The 22,392-nt window shown below is 48.7% G+C and overlaps 1 protein-coding gene across 1 annotated transcript in view; it reads right to left on the bottom strand.

Moving 5' to 3' along the window:
• Positions 1–8,447: 8,447 nt before the first annotated feature.
• The window catches only part of Bace2 (beta-secretase 2), a 57,653-nt gene continuing 43,708 nt past the window's right edge, over positions 8,448–22,392 (bottom strand). Inside the window, exons 7-9 of the mRNA XM_090349497.1 lie at positions 21,968–22,117; positions 18,955–19,123; positions 8,448–11,845 (exon numbers count right to left, since the gene is read on the bottom strand). Of these exons, the coding sequence (XP_090205623.1) occupies positions 11,592–11,845; positions 18,955–19,123; positions 21,968–22,117 (573 nt within the window). The 3' untranslated portion in view covers positions 8,448–11,591. The remainder of the gene's footprint in view (positions 11,846–18,954; positions 19,124–21,967; positions 22,118–22,392) is intronic.

Raw genomic sequence — 22,392 nt, 5'->3', positions numbered from 1 at the left:
CCCCGAGATAGACCACGCCCCCGCGAGGCCCCGCCCCCAGGTCCCTCCGCACATGGTTTTAGTCTCAAGTCAGACTTGTCCCTGGGGGAGGGGGGATAAGGACGGAAGGAAAGAAGGGGGGATGGAGGAGGAGGGAGGAAAGGAAGGAGCCTAGAACAGAATAGGAGCCTGTGTTTCTAGGGACGTCGGCCGTGTTCGCCTGCTGTGCTCCCGTGCCTGCACCTGTCCCTGGCTAGGGACGGGCAGATGGACAGAAGTGACACCTGTGTGCGGCCAGGGTCCCCTGGGGTGGGCCTTGGCAGGCAGACCTCCCGGCCTGGCGCTGTCCTCGAACACTCTGGCCACATCTGGCACTCGGCCGCCACTTGAGTCACGCTGGCCTTTTGGTGGCTGATGAGAGCCTCACAGATGTCACACCTGGATCCTCACATCTCAGCCTCCCCAGGAGCTAGGATGACAAGCGCAGGCCATGGCTGCCACCTTCACGTAGTTAACCTGTGGAATGGCGCCTTGGGTGGTTATGCATTCTATCCCAGGGCTGGCTCAAAGCATACCGAGCAGAGTCCACCGGGAGGTCATTAGCTCTACTGCAGGAAGGATGGTGATTGCGTAAACCAAGGTCCTTGGCTTCAGCTTCTCCCAGGCCACAAGAGTCAAGCGTGGTCAATGTCATGGCCGTATTGCCGTGACTCTTCAGAACAGGATTTGCCTGCAGAAGAGTGGTACTCTTTTCTTTGGAGGGAGGGCCTTGAGGTCAGGCCCCAGCATTGTCCTTGGACAAGAGTGGTACTATTAAGGAAATATAAACACTTAAATCTCTTCCCATGTTTAGTTTCCAGTCTCACCATGGAGAGCAGAGGCCAGAAGCCAGAACAGGAATGCAGACTATAGTAAAAGGGGAAAAACCCCACATTTCTGGGTCATCTTGTATTACAAAAATCACTCCTGTGACTCTCACAGACAGTTCTTACAAGAGAAACATCTCTTTTGGGTATGAACAAGAAAAGTCTTTCCTATATATGGTTACCAACACAGATATACCTTGTCACACCTTTGCAACAAGGAACATTTTTTTTTAAACTCAATGAAAGCATCGGCTGGGTATTTCCAATTAACTGGCGGAAAGCTGGAAGTGGAACTACGGCTCTAATGGTAAAACACTAACCTTGGGCAAAAGAACTAAGCAAGAACATGAGGCCCTGAGTTCAATCCCCCATACCAGCATCAAAAATAAAGTAACGAACATTCCACCAGGTGGCCAGAGTCTTTTATCTTTCCTTTCACTATCCTAACTTGGCAGCTAGAGGAAAGAACAAACATTTACTTTGTCTTTTATAACCACAATGGCAGTATGGGGAGGTGGATGCAGACTGTTGTACACAGTTAAAAATACTGTAATGATTTTAACAGCAAACTTACAAGAGCAGCACAGAAACAGACCATTAAAAACAGCATGTTGGGGGCTGGGAGTTTGGCCTACTGGTTAAAGTGCTTGCCTAGCATGCATGAAGACCCGGGTTCGATTCCTCGGTACCACATACATAGAAAAAAGTCGGAAGTGGTGCTGAGGCTCAAGTGGTAGAGCTCTAGCCTTGAGAAAGTCCAAGGACAGTGCTCAGGCCCTGAGCTCAAGCCCAGGACTGGCAAAAGAAAAAAAAAAAATAAAAACAGCATGTTGCAAGCTGGGTGTTGCTGTGTCAAGATTCATGACAATCTGTTCCTGAAGAGGGACTAAGATAGGGCCTTTCTCCTGGATCTCAGGAGAGTTCAGAGTTCTCCCTGCCAGCACAGCACCCAGGGGGAGGTAAGAGGTGGCAATTCGAGAATGATAGATATGTGGATTTGCTGAGTGGGTGGTACAGAAGCAGATCTTTACATGCACATGCACACACAGAATCTATCTTCTACTGGCAGGGGGATATTTTAATGAGATTGTAGAAAGCGCAGAACAGTACAAAAACCCAACATTCATTCACTTGGGAGCACGATGGAGGCTTTGCCAGGAACCCTAGCGGGCAGGATCCTGGTAGAAGTGGAAGCCACACCCACAGCCCGCTTCCCAGCAAGGGGCCAGCAGCTGGGATCCAGACCAGGCTTGCCTCCTGGAAGGTGAATGCTTGGTGGGGATTTTCTTCCTACTTCAGGAGGACTTGTATGGATTCTGAGGAATATGAATTCAGTGACTGGAAGCTGGGACCAGATAGGGGTCCAGCCTAGACCTTGCTAATGAGGCTCCTGGCCCTGTAGTATTGATGACTGGACCAGAGAGTGTGTGTCCTGGGCCCATAGAATCTCCATGTGCATTTTAACAGAGTCTCAGAGCATTCCCATGCCTGATTAGCCCTAAGGATCCAGACCAAGGGAATTCTTTGCAGAAGCCTGAGAGAAGGAGGGTGTGTGTAGGTGAGTGAGCAAGACCAGGGTGTGGGAACCTGGGAAGCCACATCACTGGAGAAAGGAAAGGATGAGTAGGATTCCCCAACATACACAAGGGGAAAAAGTCCTTGACCTGACTGTCCAACTTCCACATAAATGACAGGAACTGGAAATCTATGACAAGCACTATGAGGAGCTTAACAGTAGAAGAGAAACAGCCTGCCTCTCATGGCTCACGGATTTAATCCTAGCTACTTAGGAGGATGAGGTCTGAGGATTATGGTTCAAAGACAGCTTGGGTAAGGAAGTCTGTGAGACTTTTTATCTATAACTGCCAGAAAAGTTGGCAGTGGAGCTGTGGCTCATGTGGTACAGTGCACAGCACCCAGACCATGAGTTTAATTAAACTTTAGGATTAGTACAAAAAAAAATAAAGGAAAAAGAAATTCCCAAGTGGAAAATTAGTAAGGTTTATTAAGCAGTGAGCAGTAAGATAAAGGGGAAAGGTGCTCTTCTCCTACTTATATGGTCACAAGGGGCTGGTAGACTTAAATTTTTTTTTTTCTACAGTTTCAAGTGGGGAAAAGAACCCGGTTTGTGGCTGGGGGCGGGAGGGGGGAGAGGGAAGTGATAAGAAAAAGATTGACATAACTAAGGATTAACGGCTAACATGAACAATTACAAAGGATTTAACATATAATAATAGAAATCAGGTGATCAAACTAGCCATCTTCCCTGGAAAAGTAACCAGCAAGGCCTAGAGCAGAAGGACCCCTGAGGCTGGGATGGTGGCGGCGGACAGGGTTGTGCAGTTCAGACAACCAAAATGTGAACTGGGCATTCCAACGGCTGATTGCCAGGAGATGTCTAGGGACTCTGTTTTCTTTTCTTTTTTCTCTTTTGTAATCACCTATACCCAGCAGGCCTTGTGAGGGGCTCTGTCTGGACAGGAGTGGTAGAATCACTTCCTCCAGGCACGGGCTGGACCAGGGGAGCAGCTATGAAGATGGATTGGGGGTGCCTCAGCGGTTCAAGGCAGCTGGAACAGCCTTGTCTGCTCTGGCTGCTCCATCTTTTGAGGACCTGTTAGTCCATGATTCTTTCTGACTTCAGGCACTGCATCCGAATATAGGATACATGGAGACTGGAAGGCAAGAGAGGAAGATCTCCCTAAGAGGGTCGGTACTGAGATTTGAGTGTGGATTGCTTCCTGCAGGCTCAGAGCATGTGACAGGCTGGAGAAGGTGGCAGAAAGGGGGTGAGAACACCAAATGGAGAGCTTAAAAGACCAACTGGAGGCCAGGCGCTAGAGACTTAGGGTTGTGATCACAGCTGCTCAGGAGGCTGAGATCCAATGCCAGAAAAGTATGTGAGACTATTTCCAGTTATCAAGCAGAATGGCGAGCGAGCCGTGCCTCGGAGTGGTAGAGGGCCATGAGTAGCAAAAAGCTCTGAGTTCAAGCCCTACTACTGGCATGTACACACACACACACACACACACACACACACACACACACACACCATAGGAGAGATCCTTTGTGTGTGTGCGTGTGTGTGTGTGTGTGTGTGTGTGTGCGCGCGCGCGCGCGCGCGCGCGCGGGGGCAGCGGGGGGGTCATGGGGCTTGAACTTGGCCTGGGTGCCTGGGCGCTGTCCCTGAGCTCTTCAGCCCAGACCGCCCTCCCCCTGGGCCTGGGTGTTGTTCCTGAACTCTTCAGCTTAAGGTTACCGTTACCGCCCTATCCTTGAGCCAAGCCCCACTTCCGGTTTCTTAATTGGAGATAAAAGTCTTAGGTCCTTTTGTGCCCAGGCTGGCTTTGAACCTTGATCTTCAGATCTCAGCCTCCTGACTAGCTAGGATTACAGGTGTGAGACACCATGCCTAGCAGGAAAAATCTTAATGGGAATGGAATCTTGGAGCCATTTGGAAAATGAAGCCAAAGATTTGAGGGACTGCACAATGAAGGACAGGAATACAAGTGGTTCCTTCTCACCTCACCCCAGTCCACCCTAAGGCAGCGCCTCCTTCCGCTGCCTCCTGGAGAGAAGATCATGGAACAGGGACTAGGGATGGACGGGCATGAGAGGTTCTGTCACTTCTTGGACATGAGAAGTGCCTGAGCTCACAAGAACACTCCAGGGACAAAGGGTGCAGGGGAGGGAGCTGCCTTAGGGAGACGGGCTAGACAGAACTGGTCTTTCTGCAGCAATGCCCCGGAATGTGGCCATGCTGGACAGGCTGGCCAGGGGCAGGCTGGCCTGGACCACTGACTCTGTCCCCTCCAGTACTGACTTCAGGGAAGAGCGCAGTGCACAGGTCCAGGTCCATGGCCGTGCCAAGGGCCCCGTGCACTCCAGAGACTGATTGCATTGCACTTAGCCATGGGGTTCCCAGAGGCTCCCAGAGGACTTGAGCCACATCAAAGCTTGGATCTGCAGGAGCGGGTTCTGGGAAAGCCAGGCCACAGGCTGCCAGGTGACCTCCCTGAAGGATCCTCTTTACCCCCAGCACTGTCTATCGTCTTGCATCTCACCTCAGTCCAGCCACTGGTCGGGCGCTATCCACCGACTGGGTCAGTGGAGCCAGAGGTCCGTACTCCAGTTCTTCTGGGGTCATTCCTGTTTATGTACATTCTTTGCACCTGCGGCTGAAGCCTGACACCTCCTGCCTGTGGAGGCTTCCCACATCGGGCCTCCTCCCTCCGCTCCCAGCCCCTGGCTAAGCATCTGGGGCAGTAAAGCCAGCCAGACACTGGCCCATTAGGCTGCACCAGTGTGGTATAGACCCAGAAGTGGGGCCTGCAGAGGAACCCAGAGAGCCAAAACTGGGGTTCACACTTGGAGATTTACTACATTTGCATATGTTACAAATTGTAGAGTCCAGTGCTCCTTAGAACGTGAAGATCACAAAGCCTCACAACAGCTCCATTTAGTGGCACACACGCAAGCTACATGAGTGAGGCCACCAGCAACTGATAAGGCATCTCCCTTCTATCAGGAAGTAAGGGTTGCTTCACCTTCTCTTGAGGTTTAAGGGGTTTGAAGTTCTTTTCTTCTCCTCACCTATTTTTTTTTTTTGCCAGTCCTGGGCTTGAGCTCAGGGCCTGAGCACTGTCCTTGGACTTTCTCAAGGCTAGAGCTCTACCACTTGAGCTTCAGCACCACTTCCGGCTTTTTTCTATGTATGTGGTACCGAGGAATCGAACCCGGGTCTTCATGCATGCTAGGCAAGCACTTTAACCACTAGGCCAAACTCCCGGCCCTCTTCTCCTCACCTATTATCAAACATGTAGAGTCACTGTCGGGGCCTGGGCCACCCACACTGAGTATTTCTGCTGTGTCCCAGTGTCCCCGTACAGACTGAAGCCTGAAGATGGATCATCACAGCACAGACAAGGCCTCTGCTCTGGGTGGCCTAGCTCTGGACGCAGGCCCAGAGAGTGTGGGCCAGAGAAAGACCTTGGAGGGAGATGAAGCTAGTTCACTTCTCTCTCTCCCTTGCACTGTTCTGGCCCGTGGACTGGCCTCCACATTCAAAGTAGCCATTCTTTTCCTATTCCAGCCTGTTGTACATCTTTCCATTACGCCTGACCCCCTCCTTGCACTCAATTGTGGCATTTCCCAGAAGTCCCTGTGGAAGAAAGGGAATAACAGGTCATGACACATCCCGTACAGAATTCTAGAAGCAGGATCTGAGAGACAGGATGTTTAAAAAAAAAAATCCCAAGCCCAACGAGAAGGAAGTATTATTTATTCAAATAAGTGGACACGTTCAGTTTTCCATGATCCATAGTCTTAAAACTGGTGGAACAAACATGTATAAAAATAAGATTCTTTTTTTTAGAAAACTCCAGTTTTGAAGGGTACAACAATTGTGTGGACATTTGTCAATGGCCATGGAGCAGGCTGTAAAATGAAATAAACACCTTTTGATTCCGACTCTTGCTCTAATCTCAACTCAGGCTGAAATCAGTTCAGTATCCTGGAAATGGGGAAAATTCTTAAAGAGAAGAAAGAAAATGTTAAGCTTTTCAGAAATACAAGATGTAGTTTAGCATCTTGTATGAAGGTGTAAGAGAGAGACACACAAGTACATTTTACAGAGTACTATCTTTGGCCTCTCTAGCATTCAGTAGATGATGCAAGCTCTCTAGAGCTAGACCCTGGAGCTAACGCTTTCTGAGCCAGAACAGCTTGGGGAGTCAGCTGCTCAGAAGTATAGGGGACAGGACTGGGCTTTTTGGGGCTCAAGAAGGACATTTCACAAACGTTAGCATGGTCACAGTGCCCATGAGCAGAAGCAACAGGAAAGGTATCATTTGAAATCACACAATTGCAGCTTTCCATTAACACATGACACCCTGTGATTTCACATGCATGCTACCATCCTGGAGTAAATAAGCCTTTCTTGATGAGAATTTGTGATAACCCAAGCGCCTGGTGGCTCATACCTCTAATGCCAACCACTCAGGAGGCTGAGATCAAGACAACTGCAATTTGAGGCCAGCCTGGGCAAAAAGTTCACAAGACTCCATCTTAGCCAATAAGAAGCCAGGCATGTTGGCTTCTGTAGCTTCCCCATGATAGGGGGACTAAGATTCAGGAGGATGGTAGTTCTAAGCCTACCTGGAGGTAAAGTGAGACCCTATACCCCAAATTAACCAGAGTACGAAAAGGCCCAGGAGGCTGAGCTCCTATCTTGTAGGTGCAAAGCCATATACTGCAGTATTGCACTCCAGTACTGCAAAGTCTGTCTGCATATGGACACATACATCTATGCATGTGTGTATATAGACATCCGCCTATGACATTACACCAACAAGTAGTAATACGAGTGTGTGTGTGTGCGTGCGTGAAACAAACCTGTTTTATAGTCCCAGCAATGGAGAACACAAAACTACTTAAATAATTGTTAAGACATTTAGTTTTTGTTTCGTGTGATTTTTATTACTGATTACTATTAATTAGCTTCTCCCCTACCCCCGGATCTCAAACAGAATCTTCACACATTCCCTCAACGTTCCACCCAAGGGGTGTTCAGCTCAGAAATGTGAGACCCAGGAGCACTGTAGCCAGCTGCCCGCCCACTGTGTCCCTGATGTCACAACCAGGCCCACCCTTTGGGGACAGACAGACAGACACCTGCCTCCTTGTGCTATTTTCATCTGTGCTTCTCTCCTCCACCTCCCGGGAGAAGAGCCTGAGCAGGGGCATGCACGTCTCTGCAGGTCTGGCTGCCGAGGTGATGGATCATCTCAGATTTCTTTAGAGATCGTAGCACAACCACCACGAGGCCCATTGTCAATCGTCCTTCGCAATGATGCAGCCTATGGTTATGAACTCTCATTTGCCACATACCCTCCACTTGCCACTGTACCTGTCCCTGTCCCATCTGGAGCCACAGTTCAGTCTTTTCTCTGTGGATGCTACATGAGCGTCGCTCCATTTGTAAAGGAGGCTGCATCCCTGATTCGGGATGTTGCTGTGACTTTTGGGGGGTGATGGATGCCTTAGCGTCACCCATTCCTGAGTCCCAAGATCCTTAGTAAAAACCTCCCATCACCCCGTGGCCGTGGTGTTCAGACAAGCAGCTGGGGGCTTGGTGAAGGACAGCCGACTTCTGGAGCAGCAGTTCGAGTAGCCTGCCAGAGCTCACGCCATGGATGACCTTGTGCATGAGCCTTCATGGCGCCTCTTCATCTGGCCTTTAGCTCCTGTGTCTTCTTTCAGAGCAGCTGTGCAATGAGACTTACAGGGCACAATGTAGGCTAGAATCATGGACACCTGGGTTAATAGCTGAGCAGGAAAAAAAATCCCATAAGCACTCACAGACAGGGAAGAAAGTGGGCAGTTTATCGGGTGATGGTCTAAGCTTTACCTCACCCATAACATAATGAGCACAGGTCCATCACATGACTCAGCTATGATGACACATAGACATCATGTCTTGACTGGCCTTGAGTCTCCCCCAAGACAGCCCTTAGCCACCTGCTAGGGACGCCTGCCCATGTTCGCAGAACTTGGTGCAACGCAGATTCCTGACCGAAGAACTGGATGCCATGGCATGCTGGGGTCAGAGGAGGCCTGGGTCACTCGAGGGCCGCAGCAGGGGCGGGGGGAAGGGTACGGGGAGGCTGTGGTCCCTTTCAAGTGCTTCGGACAGAAGCTGTCCCTGGGGAAGGGGCTGGACTTTCAGAGTGGGTGGCCTGGCCCAATAAGGCTGTGTAGAATGAATAAACCCCAGAGGTTCTGCTCTTCAATGCAAGTGCACAGCAATAGCTGTGAGAAGCCATACTCGGTTCTCCCGAATGCTGCACTGAGAGGATGGATCTACCAGTCTCAGCTGCTCTACAGAATCCATTACCCAGAGCTCTGTGGAGGCCCTGACACAGCCTTGCTAGACTTGACTTCCCATGGTTCTGACCACCGGGTAGTGGGCCGAATCAGAGCAGGTCCTCTCCAACATTCAGAAGTAGGACGTGATCAGGGAGCTCTGTGCGGTGCTTTTGCTCCTTTACCACCAGACATGCATTTCTGGGTCAGAAGAGGACAGGCAGGTCCAGTGTTGCCCGAAGGCCTGACACCAGTCACTCTAGACACTGGTGGTTTGTGTCCACTTTCAACCATCCATCCATCTCATCTCATGCTTTAAAAAAATGAAACGGTTTCAATAATTTGAAGGCAATATTTCATTTTGGACTTTTAAGTAAGTTACCAGGAAGAACAAGTGTCATCTTCTTTACAGTGAAGATGGTTCATGCACAAACATCTGTGTCTCGTCGGAGGGCTGATGAAGTTGCTTACAACTTACTGCTCAGTTGCACCTTTTAGGCCAGGATCTTCTTCCAGAACGTTCCATAGTGCAGAAACAGAACTCTCAAAGGGCTGCTACTTTTGCTCCTGGTCAAAGTTAACCTTAGAAGTCGGCCAAAGAAACTACTCAATTGACAGGACGCGAAGAGGTGGGTTTCCTGTCCCACTGTAGTTTTGACTGAAGAGTACAGATTTTCAGCAGTGACATATGCCAGGAAAATGCCCTTGCCTACTTCACTTGGACAACTAGGTTATGCCTTTGTAATTTAAGTATTTATTCTCAAACATCACGTCCAGAGACACCTGAGGTGTCACCTGGAGACCTCGATGGGAGTTACAGCCCACAAGAGTGCACTTTGCCTGCCCACCCTCTCTGAAGAGCTGGGAAGCAGCATCCTGGCCCAGGAGCTGTGCCCGCTAACCTGGACTACAGATGCCGCCCCTCTCAGACTCTTGACACCAGGAGAGGAAGCGGCATACTGAGTGTCATCCCCTCCTTCCATGCCAAGGGTTCAGACTCTGCCTCGGAGAAGAGGCCCCATCTGGGGGAACATGTTTCATTCTGACACAAGGTGGTCCACAAAAAAACCAGAATCAATGGACAAAAACCAAGAGGAGAGGTAGCGAATTCTACTTCTATCAATTTCCACCTCTGAAAAGCCATCAGTTATTAGCTCTCAGCTGGAGGTGCCAGAATACGTGGGGAGCACGTGCGGACAGTTCCCGTGTGTCCTCCCTAACCACTCATCTTTCTTCCATGCAACCAATTCTCCCATGAGAATCTCCAGAAGGTTCCTCAAGCTTACAATGGCAAACCTGGATGGCCCTCTGCCACTGGTGAGTACAGTGGTATACTTCTCAGTCTAGAGGGGGCTGGGAGGAGGGGCAGATGTTTGAAACACCCTCATGGAGCCCGCTGAAATGCCGCCACACACTTGCTGGAGCAGACACTCAGTGTTTAGCCTGGAATGTTATTTTATGTCCCATCTATCCCAATAGAAGCACAAACTGAACATAGAAGTTGGCAAACAAACAGAAGAGGGGAGATTGGCTTGGAAGCCTTCTCCAACGACATCAGATCACATAAAGCCAGTTACATTAAGTTCAAGGCTGGCTGCATCAAGTTCAAAGCCGGCTGCGTCAAGTTCAAGGCCAGCTGTATCAAGTTCAAAGGCTTCCACTTTTCTTTGGCAAAGGCTTCAGATAAATGATAACAGGTAAGGCCTTCATACCCATCACCACAGATCCAATACACCAGAAGGGAGAACTGCACTGTCAACAGCCGGTTGGGACTGGGTAAGCTGACTAAAGGGCTGGCGGGGAGGGGGGGTCCACTTGGGCCATACATGGCTTCAGAGCACAGGGAAAGGGGGAACTCCCTTCATCGAGTCATGAGTCTTCTTCCCTCAGATCCAAGCTTGAGGATTTGGTGACTTGAATGTTTCCCCAAAATGTGGAAGAAGATGCAAACGTGCTGGAGACATAGGATCTGCTCTCCTTGTTAAAACATGATTCATTAACTTGAAGCAGGAGGAATCACACAGGGGGTCCAGGAGCAGAAGCCCCCCAGCTCAGTCCCTGTCCCATCTCGCCAGTGATGGTGTCATGGGTGGGATCCAGCTGTATGCATCCCACCTGCATGCACCCCACCTATGCTCAGGACCCCGGGCAAAGTCATCAGAGAGGTAGTAATCTGCTTGTAGCACTGGAGTGGGTCAAAAGGCCTGCCACGTGTTGCACGTGCAGAGAAGGCTGGAGGGCTATGGGGGGAGGTGGGGGCTGAGCCCCACCTGGACTTGGGCTGCCCAGAGACAGTTTTGCTCTTCCTAGCTTAGAAGAGGGCAGAATAGTTCTCTTACCAGGCCTAAGGTGGTAACTCCTGCATATTACAGGCTTTTTTGTAGCACTCTGGCAGAGGTTGGGGGCCAGCACAAACTATCCTCAAATGTAATCACTACAAAATGCTTCCTGGAAGGTATCATGGCGGGAGGGGAGGAGGGTGGACTTAGAAATAACAGGCACTCATCTTGACAGAGGTTAGCGAGAGAAGGTAAATAGCTGTGACCTGCTTTTCCTTTTTTTGAGGAGGGGAGTGCTGGAAAGCATACCTGGACAGATGTGCAGAAGAGCCAATCTGAATTCATTCTGAATTCATTGTGTTTTGGTTTAGAAGAAGGTAGCTTCTTTTTATTATCATCATCTCTCTTGGAAGGAGGAAAGTAAGAATCAGAAGCTTTTTAAATCAAGAATAATCAAGGTACAGTGAATCTGGAAGGCACTGGAAGCAGAACCCAGACTAAGGGACAGAGGAAGCAGCCTGGCCGGCATCCAGGTCTGCCCTTGCCGGCTTCCTTTTCGGGAGAGCTGAGTTCAAGGCCGCTGGAGCTCTGCGGTGGCTTGTCGTCATTTCCAGCGGTGCCTGACGAGGGAGGACTCGTCGTTGACGGCCTCAGGGTCACGTGGTGCATGGCGGCAGGGGCAGGGCAGCAGCAGGAGGACGATAAGGACGAGGAGAATGACCCCACACACGCTCATTAGCGAGTACGAGACAATCCACAGGACGGGCTCATTCAAGGAAGGGGCCGGGACGCAGTTGCTGGCAATGTCATCTGTGGAGAAGGGCCCAGAAATTTCTGATACTGGAACCCCTGCAATCTCTGAGGAGAGAGAGGGAAAACGACCATGGCTATGAGATAAAGGGCAAGAGTAGACGGCCCTGGGCTGGCCACAAGGCTATGCCATGATATGAGGTGGGCACAAAACCCCTGGCCGAGTACCTGTGCCCAGAAGCCCCCAGGCCCTAGCAGCTGGAGTCTGCCAAGGGAATGTTCAAGGACAGTGTGTCTGCAGGGGTCCCAGCCCCTGAAAACAGGAAAGATGGCTTATCCACGTGGAGGGGACCACAGAAGGACCACGTGGGCATACCTGGAAAACTGAGCAGTGCCAGGCCAAAGTGCCTGTTCAGTGTCAGGGAGACCCCACAGTGCTGGGCTGAGTGAGGCCAGAAATAACCAGCATTCACATGGAAGAATACAACCTTTTCTTGTCCATCTATTTTTGTTTTCAAGATAATGATGAGATTCTGTAGAAGCCACTGTTTTGTACACTGAATTCTGACCTTCCACATGATCAAAAGCTTAACATTTAATTTTAAACCAGGCTGTTTTTGATGACTATACACAAAGCCATATTAGGCTTGTATCATTTCCTTTTGAAACCAATGGGATGACTAAACTTCACATTAACTTGATTATCAGCCAGAGCAGCAATAATCTATGTTTACATTTCAATGATCATATACACCATTCTCTTAGAGGTTTGTGAGAATCTCTTAGATGGCAAGATCACCCTCAGGTTGTGAATGACTGACTTTTCATAGTTGGCCATTTGTGTGTGTGCATGCGCATGTGTTGTAATTTACTTTTTAGGAAAGTGAATGGAACTGGAAGTCACCATGTTAAGTCAGGAAGACAATACTATGTTTGTACTTTACAGTTCATAGGAGGGAGAAACATGAAACAATTCTGCAAGAAATGAGGCACATGGCAGCATCAGCTGACAGGACATTGAGGTGTTGTATGACTTGTCTTTTCTTCAGGAACTAAATGAGCACGAGCCCACTGGGAACTCTCCAGCGGCCAAAGCATATAGTCAGAGGACACGGGAGGACAGAGGTGGGAGGGAGGAAAAAATGTGGAAAGAAATGACATCTGAAACCTTCCAAATTTAATAGAAACTATAAAGCTACATCTTTAAGAGTTTCAAGGAGCCCTAAGAAGCAGAAAAATGATATAGAAAGAAAACCCCATGGGACTGGGAGTTTGGCCTAGTGGTAGTGTGCTTGCTTAGCATGCATGACGACTCGGGTTTGATTCCTTGGTACCACATGCATAGAAAAAAGCTAGAAATGGTGCTATGGCTCAAGTGGTAGAGCTCTAGGCTTAAGAAAGCCCAAGGACAGTTCTCAGGCCACGAGTTCAAGTCCCAGGACTAGCAAAACAAGAAAAGAAAAGAAAGAAAACCCCAGGGAAACTACTGAGACCCAATGATAAACAGAAAGCCTGCAAAAGAGAGAAAAAGAAACAAAGAAACAAAGACATGATAAGGAAAAGAGCAAGAAAGAGCATTAATTACAGATTCAACAACACAGGCTAGAAGACACTCATCTTTAATGTACTGGATGCAAAACCAAGCACTATGGTCAACCTCTTGGTCTGTACCCAGAAAAATGTCTCCCAATAATGAAGAAGAAATAAAGATGGTTTCAGCCACACTCAAGAAAGAATGTACCTCAAGCTGATTTTCATGAGGGTAGTCCTTTTAGCTTATGAAAAAGGATACCAGGTATAAGACAGCCTAGCTCTGCACAGAGGAATGAGGAAGAGTAGAAAGAGAAACTGTGTAGACAGGTCAAAACCTTTTCATTTCATACTTAAACACTTAGAAAACCCAACATCACAGTGGAAAGTTCCTCTCTGAGCTCCTGGCACAGGTGAGACAACAGAAATATCATACATGAATACATAAAGCATCTAAATTGGGGTTGGCAAACTTTTCTGAAATGGACCAAATTGTAATATGTGAGGGTTTGAGAATTATGCATTTTCCCCAACTCTTTTAAAATGTAAAAACCACTCTCAGCTTGCTGGCCACAAAAACAAACTCCATGCCAGATCTGGCTGGCAAGCCATTCGGTCTGCCAATCTCTGGTCTAAACATTCCAATTAAAAAGCAAGAGATTTGTCAAATTAGATATAAAGCCACTACCTTGCCTAAAAGAAGTGTACTTGCAATATAATGACTCAGATATGTTACAAGTAAAAGTATAGGTTGGGTTCTGGTGGATCCTGCCTGTGATTCCAGCTACGCAGGAGGCTGAAGTCTGAGGATCTGGGTTTGAAGCCAGCGGGGTAAGACAAGTCTCAGACTCTTACCAATGATCAACCAGCAAAAACCTGCAAGTGGAGGTGTAGTTCAAGTGGTATAATGCAAGCCTTGAGTGAAAAAGCCAAGTGAGAGCATAAGGTTCTGAGTTCAAGCCCCTAGTATCAGCACGCGCACACACACACAGTCAGCTTGAAAACAGACCAGTGTTGCCTGGGGGTCGGGAGGAGAGGGGAGTGGGGAGGGACGGTGACACAAGGAAGGCTAGGTAGGACAGTGCCCACAGTCTCTTTGCACACTACACTGTACTTAATCATCTAATAAATATATGCGAATACAGATTTTAAAAGGCATCTGAACAAAGAATCCCACAAAGGCTATGATCACATTTAGATGAACAAACAAACAAAGCCAGGCGCTGGTGGTCCACACTTGTAATATTAACGACTCAAGAGGCTGAGATCTGAGGATCAAGATTTGAAGCCAGCCTGGGCAGAAAGGTCCTTGAGACACTTAGCTACAATTAACCACCAAGTAACCACAAAAAAGCCAGAAATGGAGTCGTGGCTCACGTGCCAGCCTTGGGCAAAAAGCTCAGGGACACCGAAGGTGTAGGCAAGTATACTGTAGTCTGAGACATATACAGGTCACACTCGGGCCAAACTCTATTTGCAAACTAAAGCAAAACATGGCTCAGCAGTGGAGTGCGGCCTAGAGAGTATGAGGCCCTGAGTTTAAACCCCAGTGCCACAAAAACAAGCAAGCAAACAAAAGATGGTAACATTCAGGTCATTTCCTCCTCCAGACAGATTATTTAGGACTATCAGGTTTTCTGCTGAGACCCCATTTACATGGAAAAATAATCTTGACAACTTTGAAAGTTGCATCCAGGATGCCTTCTAAGTCCAAGGCCTTCTAGTCTTAGAGGTCATCTGGCTTTGCTATCTTTGATTATGCTCTCTGTGGATAAATGGAGGCAGATCTCTGGACTGCTGCCCAACTGCTAGCTTCCCTATTTTTAAACATGAGCAGCAACTAGACGATCCACTTTCAACCCGCAGCAAGAGAAACACACAGAGGAAAACCTGCTCCCATCCGGGATGTGTTTCAAATTGTACAAGCTGAAATCTATACAGCTCTGGGGTGCTAAATGTCTCCATCTATAAAAAGAGATGGATGGTATTTCAGAAGAGAGCTGATAATTCAACACCACGATTGCCCCAGGCCCACACACTCAGTGGCAGCGGTGTGTGTGTGTGTGTGGGGGGGGCCTGGGCACAGCCTCCACTGCTTCTGCTGAAGCTACCCTAGGGGCTCCCCACACGGGGGAGGGGGGAGGGGAAGGAGTGTTGTAAGAGCAACATTTTAGGGACTTCTCCAAAATACTCCCTGTGGTGTAGCTGAAAGGGGCCGGGGTGGGGTGATGGAAGCACCCTAAGAGAATCTCATCAACGGGCTCCACTCCCTGGTCCCCCAAGAGAACACTGCAAACTAACAGCGATTCAGTAACCCAAACTCAAAACGACAATGAGAAAGAGAAGCTACCTTCAAATTCTGGCCTGTCATTTTGGTGGCTGCTGCCACCAAATCCTGAGCATACAGTGTAACCATCATCCATGTATTCTTAGGTCCTGGAGTTGAACCCTCAGCCTCAGGGACACAAGCCCCCTGCTGTACTGTGGAGCGATGTCTTCAGCATTTTCTGAAAGCAATATTGTCTCCCAGTGTTATGTAGGCTGGCTAGGAACCTGGGATGCAGCGATCTTCCCACCTCTGCCTCCCAAGCAGCTGGGACTATAAGCGTAACATTCACTACACGGCTCAGCCAGAAAGTGAGAGCTTCCTGGAGCTGAAACAGGCATCAGGGCCAGAGCCTAAATACCATTGGATCCTGAAGACCATGGAGGTGGAAGAAGCCGGAAAAAACACCAACAAGGAAGAAACCCAGCCCTGCTGGGGGCCTGAGGAGGGTCAGGAAAGAAGGCAGGGAGTGGAGCCTCAAAACTTGAAGGCCAGCATCTGACTCTACACACCCACAACTGGGATGGAAATCTTGAAGTTCCCGGGGTCTGAAAAGATTCAGCAGAAATCAATGGGCACTGTTTTATAACGATGGCACGCTGAACTCATCTGGCGTGGGGCTGGGTGGGGAGGCACCCAATGCCACTAAAGATGAGTTTACAAGGCAAGCACGAAACGTCACCTACATAAAAAGGTGTGCCAGGCACTGGTGGCTCACCCTGCAATCCTAGCTACTCAGGAGACTGAGATCTAAGGATCATGGTTCAAAGCCAGCCCAGACAGAAGTCTGTGAGTCTCTTATCTCCAATTAGTCCACAAAAAGTCAGAAGTGGAGATGTGGCTCAAGTGCATTGGCCTAGAACCAAAAAAAAAAAAAATCTTAGTAAGATTGTGAGGTTCTGACTTCAAGTCCTAGTACTAGAATAGAGAAAAAGTATCTATCTATCCATCCATCCATCCATCCATCCATCCATCCATCTAGTTTTCATCAACGAGAGAAAAACAGAATAATCTGTACAAGTTTCTATAATGAGGTCCCAAGTTCAAATCTTAGTAATCTCTCAAAAAATTAAACTAGCGATGTAGCTCGATAGATTAACATACAAAAAACCTCTACATATTTGTCAAACAATTTTCTATGAATAATTCCTAGTAACAGCAAGAACTAACAAGTATCTAGGACTATCTGTATGTAAAGTCTTTTTGAAGAAAACCACAGAACATTTCAGTATAGCATAAAAGACACTCATTTTCTTTCCAAGCCAATGTAGAATTCTCATATCAATGTGGAAAAATCTAGAAAGATGCAAGGTTGAACAATAAAATCAAGCTGAGAAAGGACTCACACTGTGCTGCAGTCCCCAATTTAAATACAGAAAAGGGAAAAATAGCCTACAAACCAGTCACCTGACCAGGTTCTGTTCTCGGTATATGGCAGACGGCTTTTAGGAGGCCTTTCAGGATCCTAGCTTCCAGCCTCTCTCTCCCTCCCTCCTCCCTCTCTCTCCCTCTCCTCTCTCTCTCTCTCTCTCTCTCTCTCTCTCTCTCTCTCTCTCTCTCTCTCTCTCCTCTCTCTCTCTCTCTCTGACAGTATGAATCTTTCCCTTCAGTGGTGAAGTGCAACAGTTATTTACCTTGTGCTATCACTAACAAGCTAGAAATTACTTAAGGACAATCAGGGTAAGAATGGGTTATACACAAGCACACCGCCATCTCACGGAAGAGACCCAGACATCTGTGGATTTGGGAACCTACAAGGGGCCTTAGAACCATTTCCCCAGCCACTCAGGGAGGATGGCATAATTTTCATTTAAAGATTTTATTACTTATAACGTTTTGTACTGAAAGCATGAAGACCTAAAGAGAGAGCGAGAGATGCGAGTCTTCCTTGCAGTCCATAAAGTACTGATGAGACTGGGGCTCCTTTAATCAAAGCCGGGGGCACAGTCATCATGCTAATGAAAAATAACTTGCATGGAGGAGGGACCTGCAGCAGGTCTGTTCTCACAGCTGGCAAAACTCAAGTGTTTTAAGTATCCAACTTAAAAACCAAAACAAAGCAAAACAATCGATAACAAAAAAAGAAAGAAAAAAAGAAAGAAAGAAAGAAAGAATTCAAGATGTGATTGCAGAAAGCAGCCTTTCTCTGCCTGGTCAATACCCAGCCACTTAGGAACAGACTTATGTCTATTACATTCTCCACGGTATTAAGTGGGCCTGGTGGCCAGCTGTTGCCATAGTAACCCCTGCTTTAATGGTATTTAACAGGAGAACAGAGATTGTGGGCAATATTGCTTTGGTTTTTAGAGCCCCATAGTAAAAAAAAAAAAAAAAAAAGTAAAATATTCACACTTGGGAAATAACAGTGACATTTTAGGTCATTGAGTGCCATTTTCCATCAGAGAAAGGGCTTGTCAACAACAGCCTAACAGACCAGAGGAGGTAATGCCCACTGAAAAAGTAAATATTCACTCCTGAGATTAGGAATGGGATAGGTCTTCAGGATTTCACAATGTGTTCGCTACGTGAAGCCAAAGGGGTCTGCGAGCTGGGTGGCCATGCTTGAACAGATGATGAGTTGGTCTAAGAGTCCAGCTTTAGTCTTCTCTCTTAATACCTCCCCCTCCTGCGGTTCCTGTGCACGAGACCTCCAAAGAAGCAAACAAAACAAACGCTGGGGGCTGGTGACTCACACCTATGAGCCTAGCTCATAGGCTGAGTTCTGAGGATCTCAGTTCAAAACTAGCCCAGACAGGACAGTCCATGAGACTCTTATCTGATATTAGGCAGCAAAAAGTCAACAGTGGAGATGTGGCACAAGTGGCAGTGCACCTACCATGTGAAAAGTCGAGTAGAAAAGCCAAGCAAGAACATGAGGCCCTGAGTCGAGCCCAGCAATGGGCCAACACAAAAAGAGAACCACAAAATCCCATAGCACTTCCGCAGCAGTGCCACACAGACCTGTTACCCGTGTGGGACGCCATGTCCAGTTCAACAGGAGATACCCGGAGAGACTAATGTTCATATCATCTGCCCTGTGCCCAGTGCTGGGCTTGTTACATCTCCCCACCAGCCTACCACCTGGTTTTTTTTCCCCTTCAGTTATGGGGCTGGAACTCTGGGCCTGGATGCCCTTTGAGCCCTTCAGCTCAAAGCTACCACCCTACCCCTTGAGCCACAGTGCCACTTCCTCACCACCTGTTTTATTGACAAGAGCCAATCACTGGCCTTAGACATAAGTGGAGAGATTTCTGGCAGCTGAGGAGCCATCTGGTATTGCTCCAGGCCAGTTCTCCACTTCTCCTTTCCTCCTTCTCTCCCTCCCTCCCTCCCTCCCCCTCCTCTTCTATTCCACTCTTACCTGAGCATGGGCTCGTGGCGAAGCCCAATCTCTTCCGAGCTCTGTCAAAGACCACATAGAAGCCCTCCATCACCGTGGCCCCAATCACCAGCGCGTTCGTGGAAGGTGAGATGCCGAAGCGGAAGCACTCGTAATTCTGGCCAGCCCCCATCATGGGCTGAATGTAAAGCTGTTTAAGAGGAGAAGCACAAGTCAGGCAGAACTGCCAAATCCTGGAGATCCCTGGCCTTGTCAGAACCTCCCAGGTGCAGGGGGAAAAGAGAAAGAGGATGAAATCATAGAAGAGATTAGGTCAAAAGTGTGACTGAGGGGATAAACATAAGGGAACACCACTTAGACTTTACACAGGATGCATGGACAGGCACACAGGGTCTGCTCTTCTGTCTCTGCATGGTCAGATGGGTGCAGAGATGGGCCTCACTCTACTTCCCGTGGGTGAGCAGGAAGCAAGCAGTCCTAGAGGAATAACCCACCATTGTGGGGCTGTGTGCATACTGCCTGCAGGCCAGGCACGATTCACCTCTTCCTTGGGTTCCTGGGTTCCTGGCGGGAGCAGCAGGACCTCTGTGGGCTGTGTGCTAAACCAGTCAGCGCTAGGCTTGGAAGGTGAGGATTCATGGAAAAGATACAACTTCTTCTGAAGATCTACTTAGCTTAGTCCAACTTGGAATAGCTGCTTCAGAAACACCTGAACCAAAGGTGGTTCCAGGGAGATCCCAGGGGCACTCAAGGCCCCCTCTCCCTCAATGACTTTTGAAGGAACTAAGCCCAAGAGAGACCCAATCACTACTCATCAAACGTGATGCCGTGGATGCTGAAACAAGCTATTAGTCCCTGAAGACCAGACAAACAGAATCTGTATCTTTCAGTATGTGTCCTCAAATCTCCAGCAACAGTTCCAGATTAAACTGTGTGTGTGTGTGTGTGTGCATGCAGGTACTGGGTCTCAAAGTCTGTCCTGCACACTGCTCCTTAGCTTATTTATTCAAAGCTAGTGTTCTGTCACTTAAGCCATAGCTTCCGCTCTGGCTGCTGCTGCTTCTTCCTTTTTCTTAAATTAGAGGTAAGAGTTTCATGGACTTTCCTGCTCTGGATGACTTCAAACCAGGATCCTCAGCTCTCAGCCACCTTCGTAGCCAGTGGCATGAACCCCTGGTGGCCAGCCCAGGACACACATTTTATAACACATTAGAAGCTTCCCTCTTGCTTGGTCTCAGAATATACTGCCTACTTTAAATCAAAACAGTGTCCATGCGTGGAAGTAAGCGTACTTTTGAGATTATGTGAAAAATAAAAACATAATTCCCTGTGGGCTGAAGCTACTGGATGCTTTTCTAAAACACAAGAGAAGGCCGGGAGTGGTTAAAGTGCTTGCCTAGCATGCATGAAGACCTGGGTTTGATTCCTCGGTACCACATACATAGAAAAAAGCCAGAAGTGGTGCTGAGGCTCAAGTGGTAGAGCTCTAGCCTTGAGAAAGTCCAAGGACAGTGCTCAGGCCCTGAGCTCAAGCCCAGGACTGGCAAAAAAAAACCAAAAAAAACCCACAAGAGAAATCAAGCCACAAGGGTTCAATGCCTGTGGGTTTAGAAAGTGCAAGGGGTTCAGCATGTGAAACCCAAGACACTTGCCTTTGACCTGACCCTCATCTGCACTAGTGATCATTTGCCGGTGGGTTATGGTACCACCGAGAGGCCAGGAGAAGATTTTGGTGATGAAGCTCATTATGGATATTAAGGGGAGGGCGTGGGGGCAGACAGGAAATGACTTCACAGTGCCCCTACTACTGGGAGCAGAGCTACAGGCCCTGGGATCTCGGGCTTGCTTTGCTAACGGCTTTGTGTCATTCTCCCCAGCAGGGCTATGCAAAGCACACAGAATGATGATGTCAGCAAGGAACTTGAAAAGTGGCCCAGAAAACAGATCTATAAAAAAAGCATGCAGGCTGGGCGCAAGTGGGTCGGGCCTGTGATCCCAGCTGCTCAAGAGGCTGAGATCTGAGGATAAAGACCATAGTTTGAAGCTAGTCCAGGCAGGAAAGTTCATGAGAGGCTTACCTCCAAATATGTAATTAACCACCAAAAAGCTGGAAGTGGAGCTGTGACTCAAGGGATAAAGTACCAGCCTCGAGCGAGAAAGCTATGGGACAGAGCCTATTTCCTGAGTTCAAGTCTCAGAATGGCATGCACGTACATGCGCACACACTCATACACACACACAACAACAACAACAAAGATAGGAAGGAAGGAAGAAAGGAAGGAAGGAAGGAAGGAAGGAAGGAAGGAAGGAAGGAAGGAAGGAAGGAAGGAAAGAAAGAAGGAAGGAAGGACTCTAGACAGTTGAGACCAAGAGAGGAGATTCTTAGGAGAGCAACACAGAGGTGCAATACCTATGTGCATATGAACATGTAAAATAATATTTATTAAAATGGGGAAAAGAGGAAAGGGTTGTGAGCACTGGGGTGGCTGCAGAAGTGCAATGGAGGCCTGAGCGAGGATGGAGGGAACGGTTCCAGAATCCTGGTCTATTCAGGTAGATGCTAAGGATAAAGGAGGCGCCATCGTTACTGGTATTACTAGAATATGATACTTTTACCCCAAGCTATCCCTCTTTAAGCATCCTCGCGGCCAGTCCCTTCTCATCGCCCCCCCGTAGCTTGCCCACTGCCATGTGGCCTTGGGCTCTTTTGTCTGGCACTACAGTGGAAGACCGTGGCCAGCTCTGGGCAGGGCAGGCTGTGTCTCCTGTGAGGCTCTTCCCTCTTGTCACATGACCAACCTGACCCCCCCCCCCCCGCCCCCGGAAATGGGAATGTGGTCATCATTCGGCACTCAGCTGAGGCCACACTAGGCCTAGCCCACCATCCGCTGGCTGAGGAGAGAAGCCTGCGAGCTGGCCTGGCGGGGGCGGGGCATTAACCCCGCCATGGTGTGGTTCTGGGGCCATGGCTGGCTGAGGCAGGCGAGGCAGGCCACACGCTGTGGGCCACTGCTCCCCCGGGGCATGGCCCTACCTGCGGCAGGATGGTGATCCGGAATGACTGGCTGGGGTTCTCCTCCCGCAGGTAGATGGAGATCTTGGGGAAGTAGGACCAAGGGGTTTCCGAATTCGTCCAGCACGCCAACTGGGCCCCCGTCCAAAAGCCGTCGGAGAATTCTGGAATCTAGACAGAACGAGATCTTCTGTAAAGCAACCGCCAGTCTGGCACAAACACAGGAAATGGCTCTTGGCTCTCCCAGTGCTCTTTCCGGATGCCCACAGGGATAAACAGCATTTCATGTGGCTATCAGTTCCCTGGAAGAGGAATGAGGAAGACGGGACATGGACGGTAAAGATCACTGAGACACACGGAGCAGGGCATGCTGTGGGGAGTGTGTGGCCATGTAGACACCGGGCCAGTGTGGGGACATCACACCTGCCCTTAGCAGACGAGCAAAC

This window comes from Megascapheus bottae, chromosome 1 (assembly GCF_031878675.1).
Source record: "Megascapheus bottae isolate mThoBot1 chromosome 1, mThoBot2.hap1, whole genome shotgun sequence".
Classification (NCBI taxonomy): Eukaryota; Metazoa; Chordata; class Mammalia; order Rodentia; family Geomyidae; genus Megascapheus; species Megascapheus bottae.
The sequence above is the reverse complement of the archived record's forward strand: the minus strand, read 5'-3'. Positions and strand labels throughout refer to the sequence as shown.